The following is a 14,663-nucleotide window of genomic DNA, read 5'->3' as shown; positions in this document are numbered from 1 at the left end:
GCCCATAGCACAATGATTGTTGTTATATATTATTACCTTCCAGCAAATTTCCTATGGCAGGCTTTAAAAATACGATTATAATCATACATGTCCATATGATTGCCCCCACTTAAAACCATGCCAGGAGCTAGCTAGTCTTTAACTGTCATTTTGAACATGTTTTTCTTTCCTTCAGTATTCACTGTCTAGCCTGTATGTTCTGGGCCATGGATTTCCTTTATCTTTTTCACTTGTCTTGCTGTTCTTGCTTACTTCAAGTACTGTGTGAGCTGGATTGGGAATGGGTGGTGTAGTAGAAATCCTTGTCTTATTCCTGATTTTAATGGATGTGCTTTGAGCTTTTCTGTTCCGTAGATGTTCACAGTGGGCTTGCAGTATATCGCCTTTATTATGTTGACATATGTTCCCTCTGTTCCTAGATTCCCTAGGACTTTATCATGAAAGGATGTTGGATTTTGTTTTCATTTAATGAGATGATCATGTGGTTTGTATCCTTGAGTCTATTTATGTGATGAATTAAATTATTGACTTATTTTTATTGAACCATCCCTGCATCTCTGGGATGAAGCTGACTTGAGCATGATGGATATCTTTACAATGTTCTTGAGTTCACTTGGCAAATAATTTATTGAGAACTTTTGGGTCCATGTTCATCAGAGATATGGGCCTAGATTATTTCTTTTTTGTTGAGTCCTTCTCTGGTTTTGGTTATCAGGGTAATGCTAGCTTCGTAAAAAGAGTTTGGAAATGTTCATACCTTTTGCAGAATAATTTCAGTAGCATTGGTGTTTGTTTTTCTTTGAAGGTCTGGTTGAATTTTGTGCTGAATTCTTCTGGCCTTTGCTCTTTTCAGTTTGGAGATTTTTAATTTCTACTTCATTTTCATTGGATGTTATGGGTCTATTTAAGTAATTTATTTCATCTTATTTTAGTGTTACTCAGCCATATACATCTAGAAATTCATCCATTTCTTTTAGAGTTTCTAGTTCTGTGGAATACAGATCTTTAAAATGTCTCCATGAGTCTCTGAACCTCTTCAGTGTTTGTTGTGATGTCTCCTTTTTATCTCTAACTTTATTATTTGGATCCCTGGTTTCTTTCTTTTGGTTAATTTGGCTAAAGATTTTCCAGCATTGTTAATCTTTCCAATGGTCTCTGTTTTATTAATTCTTTGTGTTGTTTTTGGTTTGTTTCAATTTCATTAAGTTTATTCTAACTTTAATGATCTTTTCCAGACTACTGTGTTTGGATATTCTTTGCTTTGTTTTTCCAAGGTCTTCAGATATATTATTAAATTATTTACTTGAAACTCAATTTTTTTTTTTTTTTTGATGTAGGTCCTTGTTGTATCCCATAGGTGTTTACATTTTATTCAATTCTAGGAATTTAAAAATTTTCTTTTTGATTTCTTCCTTTACCCAGTTGTCATTTTGTAGTGTTGGTAGGTTTCTTTGTGTAGCCTTCTAACCTGGAACTCGGTCTGTAGACCAGGTTAGCCTTGAACTCATAGAGATCTGCTTGAGTCTGCCCCCTGAGTACTTGGACTAAAGGTGTGCACCATCACTGCTTTGCTGAGTTCCATGAGTTTATATATTTTCTTTAAGTTTTGTTGCGGTTGATACCCAGCTTCATTTCATTGAGGTCAGATGAAATGCAGGGTGTAACTTCAGTTGTCCTATATTTGTTATAATTGCTTTGTGTCCCACTATGTGGTGGATTTTGGAGAAAGTTCATGGCCTACTGAGAAGAATGTGTTCTGTAGTGTTAAGTGGAATGTTCTGTAGCTGTCTGTTAGGTTCATTTGATTTGACATCATTCAACTCTGTAGCTTTCCTGGTTAGGTTTTTCTAGATGACTGTCTGTTGGTGAGAGCCTGGTATTGAAATATCCACTTATTACTGTGTTGGTATTGGTGTGTGTGTGTGTGTTTGTGTGTGTGTGTGTGTGTGTGTGTGTGTGTGTTTGTTTGTTTGTTTAAAAAATCTACTACAGTTTCTTTTATGAAATTGGGTGTTCTGGTTGGTGCATATATATATTTAGAATTATAATATCTTGGTGGATTTTTTTCCTCTAATGAAGCTAAAATGTCCCTCCTTATCTCCTTTGACTAATTTTGTTTGAGGTATATTTCATCAGATATTAGAATAGCTACACCAACATGTTTTTTTTTAGTTCCTTTACTTGGAATATCATTTTTTATTCTTTTATCTTAAGGTGGTGTCTGCTGTTGATAGTGAGGTATGTTTCTTAGAAGAAAAAAAAAAAAAAAAAAAAAAAAGGTAGGTCCTATTTTCTAATCCAGACTGATAGTCTATGTATTTTTACTGGATAATTGAGACCATCAGTATTCAAAGTTACTATTGAAAGGTGCATGAATTGCCTGTTCTTCTTCTTTTTTTTAACCTCTAGGCAGGACATAACCAAGGACATTTTCAACTACTGGCCAAGGACACAAATCTTGGTTCCTGTTCCTAGATCTGCCTGACCAGTTTCTATCTCCTATTCTTTTCATTGATGTCTTCTTGTATCACATACTTCATTGTACTTTTTGAGACAGAGTCTTTCACTGAACCTGGAATTCACCAATTGGCCAGCATGACTGGCTAGTAATTTTCAGGAATCCTCCTTTCCTACCTACCCAGCCTTGGGATTACTAATTGTGTTCTGCTAAGGCAGGCAAACATAGGAGATAGTTTAGTATGTTAGGGCCCCAATTTGGGGTATGCACACTCTCTCTCTTGTACTAATGCACTTGGTAGCCTACTTTTCACTTACAAGTACTATATTCACTCATTCTTCTCCAGACAATGCATCTGACAACTTCAGAAGCTCCTTAGTCTCCTACCTGCATCAGGTACACACATGCCATTTCTCAACAATAGTATCAGTTTTTCTAACCCTAATAACAATCAAGTTTGCAGTTTCTATTCAAGTGTATTTGCAGCATATCTGGGTGTGAATACTAGAAGGGCTAATCTAGCCCAAAGTAGTTTGAGGTGTAGGTGTACAGTAAAACAAACTTTGTTCTCTAGTAGCATTTTTGGGAGAGTCACCCCTTTACCTTTTTATTGCCTGTACACAACTGCTCATGCATATGTTTATCAGGTGCATTATAGGAAGGGGTATGCACAGTAAGAAAAGGGAGTATAGGACCTGATCCATCAGTAATGGTAGAGAACCACCCAAACTATGTGCCTTAGTAGAACCAGCCCTCCCTTTCTCTTTAGGCCCCATAAAAAGAGACCCTAGGCAGTAGCCTTGGCCCTAGAATAGCCTCATTCCTGTGGCCTGCTATCAGTCTTGACAGTGTGTCTTCTTTAATCTATACTATTGTTTTGCTCCAAATAAAGTTTCCTTGCTTCTTCTGCAGATCTAAGTGTGTCCTTATTTTCAATTCTTTGGGTAGAGGTGCTATGTTTAAAGAGACCATCTACTAGTTACCTTGAAAATACATTGAGATGCCAGATGTGGGATAGCCTGCCTATAAGTTATTGGTCAGGGAAGCCCTAGACGTACCTCAGCCTGTTGCCATAGCTCTTGGTCACCCACTGGAGTGAGATGGAAAGATCCTATTGCTGAAGATACAACACACTGGTTGTAGACAGATAGAGAAACCAAATCGGAACTGACCTGAACGTCCTCTGTTGGCTAGCTGTCCTAGTGCTGGAAGATAGCTACTATCTGGCCATGTGAGGAGAAGCGCTATTCATGATACTGCCCATTGGTGAACGGACCTGCTAGGCAAGATGTGCCCACTGGTGCAGTAGTGGCCTGGCTGGTAGAGTGAGGGGCGGCTAACCAACCACGTTTGAATTGGATTTGAGGTGTGCTCCACAGGAAAGAATTCTTTTGCCTGGTACTGTAAGTCTGGTCAGAGATCCTAGAGGGGAGCCTACTGTTGTTGTCTTGCTAAATGGCCATGTTTTCAAACTGCCTTCTAAATGTTTATGTCTATACACATAGGTGAGTGACTGCTGCCCTCAGCCTGGGCCAGAGAAGCTTCTCTTTGTCGGGCTCAGCAGTTAATGCAGAGACCTCATTAACTAGTCAGAGAGCTGAGAATTAAGTGACTACTTGGTGCTTATTCCATACGTGGGAAATCTGTGTTTTACATCTCCTCCCCCTGGCCAGATCTCAAGGAACATCATAGAAAAGGTGGGGGGAGGGTAAGAAGAGCCAGAGTGTGGGAGGGGTGCCCTGTAGTGTGTGATGTGTACCGTGTGACGCTGTCTTCTGGAGCTGACATGGCCACTGCAGTCATGAGCTCACTGCAGCTGTGGCTGCCTGCACAAAACCAAGCCAGCGAGATCAGTCAGTGTTCAGTGCAGCAGCACTAATGAGACTCTGTGGATTACAGAGAGGGGGAGGGGGATGATGTGCAGTGGGTATGTATGTGCACCCACACCTCACTGGGGAGACAGAGGAAGGATCTCTGTGAGTTTGACGCCAGTCTGGTTATACAGAGAAACCCTGTGTTGAAAAATAAACAAGCAAACCACCTCCCCAAATGATATATTGTTTAAATTATGACATTGCCAAAGAATAAATAAAAGGTATTCTTTTAATAAAGAAAAAAGAAAGTTCCTTAAGATTTCCTTGATGGGCCGGGCGGTGGTGGCGCACGCCTTTAATCCCAGCACTTGGGAGGCAGAGGCAGGTGGATTTCTGAGTTCGAGGCCAGCCTGGTCTACAAAGTGAGTTCCAGGACAGCCAGGGCTACACAGAGAAACCCTGTCTCCAAAAACCAAAAAAAAAAAAAAAAAAAAAGATTTCCTTGATGCCCGTGGTGTCAAATACGTGCATTTAACCAGTGGTGAACTAGCAACTCAGTCTTCAGAGGACACTTGAGTGAGTTCTGTGGGAAGCTCCTGGGGCACGTGACTTGGAGCTGCATTCTGACTCTAATGCAGAGTGCACAGTGTTTTGTTATCTTCCCAGGAAAAGTCCCTTGTACCACTGGGGAGTCACAGATGGATTTGAATTTCGGGCACATAGAGTCCTTCACACTTTCTTCTTGCCCTTGCCCCAAGTCCACAGGGTCCATTAAAATGGTCAATGTAAATTCTCCTCTATGAAAGGTTGGTTGGCTTTTGAGATGGGGTATGTGTCACCTGTTTGCTTATTGCTGTGATAATATACTTGACAGAAAGACAAAGGACATAGAGAGGCCTTATTTGGCTTTCAGCTTAAGACAGAACACAGTCTGTTGAGGTGAGGAAGACATGTCAGGAGCCCGAACTGGCCACACCTCATCTGTGGTCCCAAGCAGACGTGAATGCTGGCACTCAACGCTGTCCTATGTGTTTCTATGTTGATTCTAAATCTAGCCAGGTTAACATAAAGAGTGCATGGGCCCCCTCATCTCACTAGCGGAGGGCTACTTGTAGCCTCCAGTTCAACTCAAGAATTGTGTTATTATTGCTGTCTGTGTAAAAGAATTCTTGTAAATAGAAATGTAAACAGTGAATTAATCCGGCAGCTGTATTTCTTTACCTTGCTAGTCCCCAATAGCCACACAGAGAAACCAAGATTTATTTCAAGCTGCATATCAATACAGAACAGTTAAATGACCTATAATAACCCCTATGCTAATCTGGCTCCCTCCCAGCCCCATCCCATGATACTTGCATATTATTATTGATCTGGCTCTTTGGGCTTCAGATGTTTTTTCTCCTGGTGTCTTCTTAGACCTTCTCCTTGTGATGGATCTGAATTCTCTCTTCCTCCCTCCTTCCCCTGACTGGTGGAAACTTCTGCCCTATTCTTTCTTCTGCCCAGCCATTAGGTGATCAGCATTTATTGATAAGGCAGAGAATGAAGGGCAAGAATATTTACACAAACAAGACATTCTTGACCTAAGCATTACAGTGCCATGTCTGGATTGAAACAAGATGTGAGGGCAGAGAAATAGTATTGGTATAACACAGGATAACTTTTATACAGTACACAAAACATGCCTGCAGTCTGTCCCAAGCTCATTTGTTCTGCCTTAGGGTAACAGTCAACTATCTAATTTATTCCACTGGTGGTGAATTTAATAAGCTTTTGAAAGGGATAGCTTAGCTGGGCAGTGGTGGCACAAGCCTTTAATCCCAGCACTCAGGAGGCAGAGGCAGGCAGATCTCTGTGAATTTGATGCCAGCCTGGTCTACAGGATGAGTTTCAGGGCAGCCAGGGCTACACAAACAAACAAACAAAACAAACAAAACAAAAACTAAAAAGTCTTCAGCTGTTTTTTTTTTTTTTTTCCTCCCCTTGTGTCCTGATGAGAGAGCTTAGGCACCAAGAGTACCACAGGTGACACCCTAATTCCCAGTTACTGAGTTCTCTGTAAAGGCCATTCTTGATTTCTGGTTGAGTTCTTAATGATTTGATTCCTCTTTTTAAAATTAAATGCGGTTGTGAATGTAGAACTTGCCCTTTAAACCATCATGGCTTGTTTTCAAGAAATCCTCTCAAGTCATAAAATTGAAAGGCTGGTGAGTGAATCTTGCTATGTGGTTTAGATACTAAATTCTAGGCAGTGAACAGAAATCCCAGCTCCTGTGCAGTTTCTAAATAAGTTGGGGGGTTCCGAGGTTCTTTGGGTCCTCACTCAGCTTACTTATTCTTGTATATAAATGCCTATAAGGCCTCTCAGAGTGCTGTTACTCTAAAGGAGCCCGCACTGCATCAGTGTGGAGCAGGCTTTCAATAAATGTTCAGATATTCTATTCAGTCGAGAGCTGTCCAGGTGTGGTAAGGAGTCTCAAAGGGGTTGTTAAAGGCCAAGATGCTGATGTCTGGCTATGCAGCTATTGTGGTGATCTTGTCCAGAGGCTGCTTTCCAGTCATCACTGGGTCTGCCTTCCAGACAGGAAGGAGGAGAGCAGAAGGCAGAGACATCCGCCAGCTGCACCTGTGCTCATTCAGAGCTTTCTGGAAGCTCAGTTCAGTGACTTCTGCTCACATCTCCTTAACCAGAAGTGTGTCTCAGCCCTCACTCACACAAGTCTGGCCCATTGGGGGCACCCTCAGTGTAATTTGGTGGGAAAAAGTTTTGAGAAGAATTTAGACCATTGTTGTTTGTAAAACTAGTGGGACTTGGGAAGAATAGAATATCTGAACATTTATTGAAAGCCTCCTCCACACAAAGTGCTGGTTCCTGTGGAATGACAGCACTCTGAGAGACTCTATAGGCATTTGTATACGAGAAAAAGTAAGCTGAGGGAGGACCCAAAGAGCCGAAGAGGGAGAATTAATTGTATTATTTGTGAAAATGTTCACGTAGCTGACATAAGCTAATTTAAAGAATGATGTCTTGAAGTCTTGAAATTATAACAGGAAATTTTGGAAAGTATGAGGCACATTCATTTTAAAAAGTCAATGTTAAAAGCCCGTCTTGTAAATGAGAGCCTGGAGGAAAAGTATTTGTGATACATATTTAAAACTATGATTATTCAAAATAAAGTCCTTATAAATAAATAATTATAAAAACTTAATGTTACTGAAAAACTGAACACAAAGACATTACAAAAATGTTGGAACTAAATAATTGGATCATTACAACTTCAAAGAAACACTGAAATACCGCTGACATTCTGATCTTAACAGATGTTTTTAAAATTTGATATTATCCAGTCTTGTAATGCTCTGAGGAGAAAAGGCCCCGCCGTCATTTTGGAGACAGTTGGGCTGCACGTGCTGACTGAAGCATACAGCATAGCCTTCAGCTGGGCATCGTTTAGATGGGTTATCATGGTTTCATATTGTGATTAGGAAAGTGTGAGACAAGCTATGTGTCTGTAAAGGCATGGATGGCTCAATTGTTTGAGCCAGGCAGTTATTAACAAGTGCAGTAATTAACAGCAGCATTGCCTATGGGCTGTTAAATAATCCGGTTGCAAAATAATGTGTAAGCTGTTTTGTGTCCTCCCTTAAATTCCATGTATACCTAAAAACATGTAGAAGTCTTGTTAATGGCTTTTGTTTGAGACAAGATCTCATTGTATAGTCATGACTGGCCTTGAACTAGAGATCTGCCTGCCTCTGCCTCCCAGTGCTGGAATAACAGGCATGTGCCACTACTCCCAGTCATTGTTGTTCAGCTTTGATGTTTATTGTTTTGAATTTTTAAAGTTTTACTTTATGTGTCTGAGTGTTTGGCCTGCAGGTATGTATGAACTTTGTGTGTGCTTGGTACCCAAAAAGGTCAGAAAAAGGCATCAGATCCCCTGGGACTGGGGTTGTGGATGGTTATAAACCATATGGGTGCTGGGAGCTCTGCAAGAGAAGCCTGAGCTTTTAACCGCTGAGCCTTCTCTCCAGCTCCATGTTTGGAAGTTTCGTAAGGATAAATTGACGTGCCTATTTTGTGAGAATGAGCCATCGATTCTTTAATTAGCAATTGCCTTTTTAAAGGAAGAGTGTTTGAAAATAAGAGGACATCAGAGCCTGATTCCTCAAATGTTAGAATGCAGAAAGTGAATTTGTTTTTGTTTTTTAAGACAGGGTTTCTCTTTGTAGATTTGTAGTCTATGCTGTTCTGGAACTTGCTTGTAGACCAGACCTTGAACATGTAGAGATTCACCTGCCTCTGCCTCCTGAGTGCTGGGACTAAAGTGCTGGCCAGAAAGTGATGCTCTGACTTGCCTTCTGGGAGGGGCAGGGAAGCGTATGGAAGGTGTAGTAGAGACCGACTTAAATTCTCAGAGAAAAGCCATCTTCTTTCAGTTCACCTCACAGTTTTTGTTTCAACTTGAGGCGGGGCTGGAGACTAAGTATAGCTAATAGACAATTTGCTTTTGGTCATGGTGTTTATCAGAGCAAAGAAAGCAAACTAAGACTACCTACGTATTCAGTTCATTTTGAGACAGAAAGTAGGACTAATTTGTCAGACTGTCATATTGAAAAGATACAGATCTTGGGGGTTTATACATCAAAGATTTATTTCTCACCTATGGTCCACCACAGAAATGATAGACAAACAAGCCATAAGCAACTTGAACAGAGCTTTCTCCCTTGACCAAGAAGAGGGTTTGGGAGCATCTGCATTTCCCAGCAGGGACCCCTGTAGGGTGTGGCAGCCAGGAAGGTGATGTTCACCTCAGAGAAAGAAACCGTGTGTGGACGGTTGCTGTACACATGAAGGTCAGTCACAGGTCTGCATCCCTGTGATGTCTGTCTCCCAGTGTTGACTTGTGGCATCCTGGACTTCCTCTTTCCTTTCTGACCATTCCTTTCCCATAATCCTCCTACTCTTTTTATTCTTTCCATCCGCAGGAACTGTGTCTGCTCTTTCATGATTTCCTTTCATTCCTGCTCTGTCATAAACGAAAAGTCATTTCAGGACTTCCCATTCCTCACCATGGAACATTCACAATTGATGATCTTTCCCAGAATCCAAGAGGATGTAGAAAATCTCAACTGCCACTTGAAACCAGCGGGCCGCGTCTAGAATTGTTATGTGTTATGCCCATAGACATCCTCTCCTGAGATATGCAGTTGAGCTGTCAGGGCCCGGAATTTTCCATGCTCAATTCTCTGACTTACTGCTTTAATTTTTCTCCTTTAGTCATCAAGCTGGAAAAAGCTTTTAAAGGGTCTTTACTATATTTCAAACTGGTTTATGAAAGATGAAGCTGCCTGTATGTTACTTGTTACTCGACCACCATTATCCAACAGTCTTGGTCTGACCATAGAAATAAAATCCTATAATGAAACCAGTCACTTAGACTGCTGTGAAATGCTCTTAGATAAACATCTTTGTGGATGTATTTTAGTGTCCAAATGTGGAATGGCTTGTCAGGAGAAGCTACGGGCATTCTCTGAATTCTGCAGGATGTTGAGTGGAAGCGTAGCACCAGCCACCACCCACCCCAACCTGTTAGTATTCTGTCTAAACTCCACCTCCACAGTTACCTGGCAATAGCCAGGTATTCTCCTCCCCACAGTTACCTGGCAATAGCCAGGTAGGTCTGGTCCACTATAAAAGGGGCTGCTTGCCCCCTCCTCTCTCTCTTACTCTCTTAATCTCTTACCCTCCTACCCTCTTGCCTCTCTGTTCCCTCCCCCTTCTCTTCCTCTCTCTCCACGGGGTCATGGCCGTCTCTACTTCTCTTCCTCTCTCTTCCACCTTCTTCCCACCACCTTTGCCCTATCTCCTGAATAAACCTCCCCCCCCCTTGGAACCGTGTGGTCTGGAGTGGTCTGTTTGCTGCAGTTGGACTTCTAATAACAACTAACACAATCCCTGGGTTTGTTGCTACATTTTGGCAGCTCTTCCTTAGGCACAGTAGATCAGGAGAGTGACAGGGAAGAGAGTTAGTGCTCGTGCACACGTGCCTCACACGTTGAGCACTGCTTCTGTGCTAGTACTTGAAGAAGTTAGGTCAGTGGATGGCTGTCCTCATATGGCTGACGGTGGTACTGGTGATAAATTAAGGATCAAGATGGTGCTTACTTGGTCTGTTGATAGCTTCTGAATGCCTTGAGGGTAGGGATTGTATTCTGTGCCACTGTGAGCCACAGTGGTGGTACAGGATTGATTTACATGACTTGTAAATTACAGATCTTTCCTGACTTACAGTGGGATTGTGTCTACATGCTTATGGGAAAGCACATGAAACCTGATCTGCCTAAGAGCTGATTTCCTGGAGAACAGAAAGGATTTAAAAACAGGAAAGGAAGAAAAGAAAGGAAAGAGAAACTTCCTAGTGCCCATCATTAGTAGGAAATAAAGTCAAATACATTGATTCACCTGAGCTGCCTACCATCCTAGATCAACAGTGCTGATGTGTGCCAGCTGGTTACCAGCATGGTTTTGACTGGGTGCTGCAGTTGCTACCATGGAAAGCACCAAGAGAAGGCCAGACTGCAAATCACTGCCATGTAAAAAGAACCAAATTCAAAGTTGAGTTTCTACCACGATTTTCACTTACACAGTTGTTAAGTTGAAACATAAGTCAGAACCCTGGGAACCAGTGGCCGTCTTTAGTTAGAGGGTGCGTCTGTGAATAGGTGGGTGAGCGGGTACATGAGGAACTCACAGAAGGACCACCTGCTCCTCAGTTGGGGTCCCACGATTTAGAAATAGTTAATGGATCTCTCTTGCTCCTCCCTTGCTCTTCCCTTCCCCTTCTATCCCCATTGTCTGCACCCCCTCCCCACATGTTCATGGTTGGTCTCTACCTATCTCTCTCTCTCTCTCTCTCTCTCTCTCTCTCTCTCTCCCTCCCTCCCTCCTTCCCTCCCTCCTTCCCTTTTTCTCCCTCCCTCCCTCCCTCCCTCTCTCCCTCCCTCCCTCTCTCCCTCTACTACCCTCTTGACTCCCCTCCCTATGCCCTGAATAAACTCTATTCTGTACTTAAAAAAAAAAAAAAAAAAGGAAAGAAATAGTTAATGGATCTTCCACATGACTCCTGAGTGTTAGAAGAGTTTCCTCAGTGGTAGAATACAGTGACTCTGTCCTGTGGAAAGTGAGCCTGTTCCTTCCTGCCATCCCAAATGCCACTCTTAGTGTGAAGCTTCTGTCTCCAGCTAACCAGCTCACATTCTCAGGGAATGTTGTTGGAATTTCCTCGAACACAGAACATTATAGTTCTACAGAATGGACACTTGCCAGTGGAAAACAATATGGACTTAGGGGCCTCACTAAGGGAGACTCTGGGAATCCTGGAGGAGGGAGAGTGCTGCTCAAGAGGGATAGGCAAGCCACAAACGTTTCCTCCAGCAGTGGTCACTTAGGCTGCCGTGGAATGCCCGTAGGTAATGGTGAACTGCAGAGCTCAAAGGAGGGAGAAGCCAGTGGTGCCCTACTTTCTTTGATGTTCGCTTGTCTCCGCTGTGACCTTCCACTCATTTGTCATGAGATCGTCCTCTTCCGCTGCTACAGGTAAATAGGCAGACTGATTTTTATAGCGATTCTCCCACCCCTTTCTAAATTAGACAGTAGAAGTGAAGTCCTTCACATAAGATTGGGGATGGCTTCTCTAATGCTACTTCATGTATGGTCAATCTACCTCCAGGCAGAGACAGCTTTATAACTTAAAGAGACAGAGTGAATGAGCTCTATGTCTGAATAATCTAGCCTGATTTTTCTCACAGGTTCCTTCCTTGTATAGATACACACACGCGCACACACACACACACACACACACACAGAGGGGTATACTCTTGACACAAAATTGACAGCTCTCATTTTAAAGGGAGTAAGGAAGTTTATTCTGGACCATTTTGAGTGACTATGGCCTGGGAACACAGATTTAGGTTACCCCAAATTCCATGTTCCAGAGTGAAAGCAGTTTCAGGACATTTTACAGTCTTATAGAACAAAGGAAGTCATAAGTCAAGGCAAGTGTATAATACATTGGTGGGTGCACCAGAAAGGCAATCATAGCAAGACGGGGGAAGCTTCTTTTTAAGCCCAGGATGCTCTCTGATGATGTTTTTAGCTTAGGCTTGTGAAAGTGAGAGGTCTCCTACGTTAAGAGTCCAAGTTTTCATCTCTTAGTCACAGGATGCTCCTCCTGACATGGAGGTCAAGGAATGGCTGCTCCAGAAGGGTAGAACTAGGCCATGGCAAGGCAGTGAGACCTTGGACCTGCAGCATTGCAGTCTGCTCACAGTATTGCAGCTCTCTCTGCCATTCAGTCTCTGCAGACACAGATTCTCTTTAGGAATTCTCCTTCACATTACCCTTCAGTCCAGAAAATGAGTCTAATGCAAGTCTTTTACCAGCTTTTGGAAAAGTGTTCTTTTTTGAAACTGTTAATGTTTCAAAACAAACGCTGATTCTTCACCTTGTACATTTTTCATTAACATGGTGTCTGGGAGAGGGGGAAATGGGTGGTGGAGAGGCTCTGTGCTTCTGCATCAGTCACCTCTGGAGAGCACAGCTGTGGCCTGAGCTGAAGTGTGGTTAGGGAGGTTCCCTCCTAGATGTCCCCTGTCAGAGACTCAGGCAGTTCTTGTTCATCTTAGCCAGGTCATGCTTGTGAGTCAGTCTTTACCCAGAATCCCATGTGGGAAGTGTGGCATAAGCCTCTGCCCTCTAGGTTTCTTTTATCCTGTGACCAAGCATATTCTATAAGGGGACAGAGTGGACCTACTTGTTCATGTATCTCCTCTTCTGCTCTCCAACGTTCTTCTTGCCCCCAGGTCCCACTGGCTTCAGTGGTTAGGTTCATTCTTTTTGAATAAAGCTTCTCTCCTCCCCTCTTCCCTGCTTCCCTCTGTCCCTCCCTCCCTTCTTTCTTCCCTTCTTTCTCTTCCTCCCCCTCCTCCTCCTCATCTGCTCTGTAGCATTTCTGACCTGATAGAAGAAACCTTGCGCAGAAGACGTAACAGTTGGGGTTATTTGTGTTGAGTTCATAGCTTTTAAAAGTAAACCTTCATGGGGGAACAAAATAATCGTGGGAGGCAGAGGGAGGGACCTGGGTGGTAGACAGGAGGGCGGGGGGGCAAAAGGGGAACACGATCAAGTATAGGGGAGGGGCAGGAGAGAAACCCAGAGGGTCAGGAGAATGAATGGAAATATACAGCCTCTGGGGGTGGGAGGTTGGGGGGGACCCTCTAGAAAGTACCAGAGGCCTGGGAGTTGAGAGACTCTTAGGATTCAATGGGGATGACTTTAGCCAAAATGTCCAACAGTGGGGAGAGGGAACCCTAAGAGTCCACCTCCAGTAGATAGTCAGGGCCTCAAATGGAGGGATAGGATTACCAATCCACAGTCAAAATTTCTGACCCAGAATTGTTGCTGTCTAAAAGAACTGCAAGGATAAAAATGGAAGAAATACTAAAGGAAAGGCGGTCCATTGGCTGTCCTCTGAGAGGCCCTACCAGCAGCTGACTGAGAGAGATGCAGATACTACACCCAACCATTGGACTGAAGTTGGGGACCCTTATGGGGACTTAGGGGAAGGATTGAAGAAGCTGAAGGGGAAGGTGACCCCATAGGAAGACCAGCAGTCTCAACTAACCAGGACTCCTGGGAGCTCCCAGAGACTGATCCACTAACCAGGCAGCATGTAGCAGATGTGCTTATAATCCTCAAGAGACTTGAGGCTCCAGGGAAGGGGGAGGCCTGGTGGAGGGAGTGGGGGGAGAACCCTATCAGAGGCAAGAGGGAGGAGGAATGGGATGAGGAATTGTGGGAGGAGGGTACTGTGAGGGGGCAAAGGCTGGAATGTAAATAAATAATAAAAGTAACCCTTCATTAGATGCAGCGTTAAAGGGGAATTGATTACTTTGGAAAACACTTAGACATACTTAAGGACTATTTTGATTTGAAGAGTCTTAAGGACTTTATATTTTAAACAGTTTTGAGTAATAAAGTAGAAATGTCTCAGCATTTTGATTAACAGTTTTAAAGGGCATAATGAAGATGACGTATTTTTCCATGTTCTCTCAGATACAAATGACTAAGGACAATTTCCCCTGAGCCCTCTCAGATTTCACCAAAATAAACTGGTAAAGTATAACTAGGGAAAAACACATTTAAACGTATTGATGTATATACTAGTTACTTAAAATAATATTTTATATTTATTTAGTGACTTTGGGGGTAGGAACTTACATGCCAAAGCATGTGTGTGGTGGTCAGAGGAATTTATAGGAATTGATCCTCTCCTTCTACTACATGGGTTCCAGGAATTGAACTTAGGTCATCAGGCTTTGGGGCAAGC

The 14,663-nt window shown here is 42.8% G+C and overlaps 1 protein-coding gene across 3 annotated transcripts in view; it reads left to right on the top strand.

The window, feature by feature from the left end:
- Wdfy2 (WD repeat and FYVE domain containing 2) overlaps positions 1-14,663 on the top strand; it is a 138,086-nt gene that overhangs the window by 8,841 nt on the left and 114,582 nt on the right. The window contains exon 1 of one of the 3 annotated variants that reach the window (XM_076930873.1): positions 11,721-11,872. The exons of the other annotated variants lie outside the window; for them this stretch is intronic. Within the exon in view, the coding sequence (XP_076786988.1) occupies positions 11,736-11,872 (137 nt within the window). The 5' untranslated portion in view covers positions 11,721-11,735. Of the gene's footprint in view, positions 1-11,720; positions 11,873-14,663 lie in introns of those variants that run through there. 3 annotated transcript variants of the gene reach the window in all.

This window comes from Arvicanthis niloticus, chromosome 3 (genome assembly GCF_011762505.2).
Source record: "Arvicanthis niloticus isolate mArvNil1 chromosome 3, mArvNil1.pat.X, whole genome shotgun sequence".
Classification (NCBI taxonomy): Eukaryota; Metazoa; Chordata; class Mammalia; order Rodentia; family Muridae; genus Arvicanthis; species Arvicanthis niloticus.
This window is presented reverse-complemented; position numbering and strand designations above follow the sequence as displayed.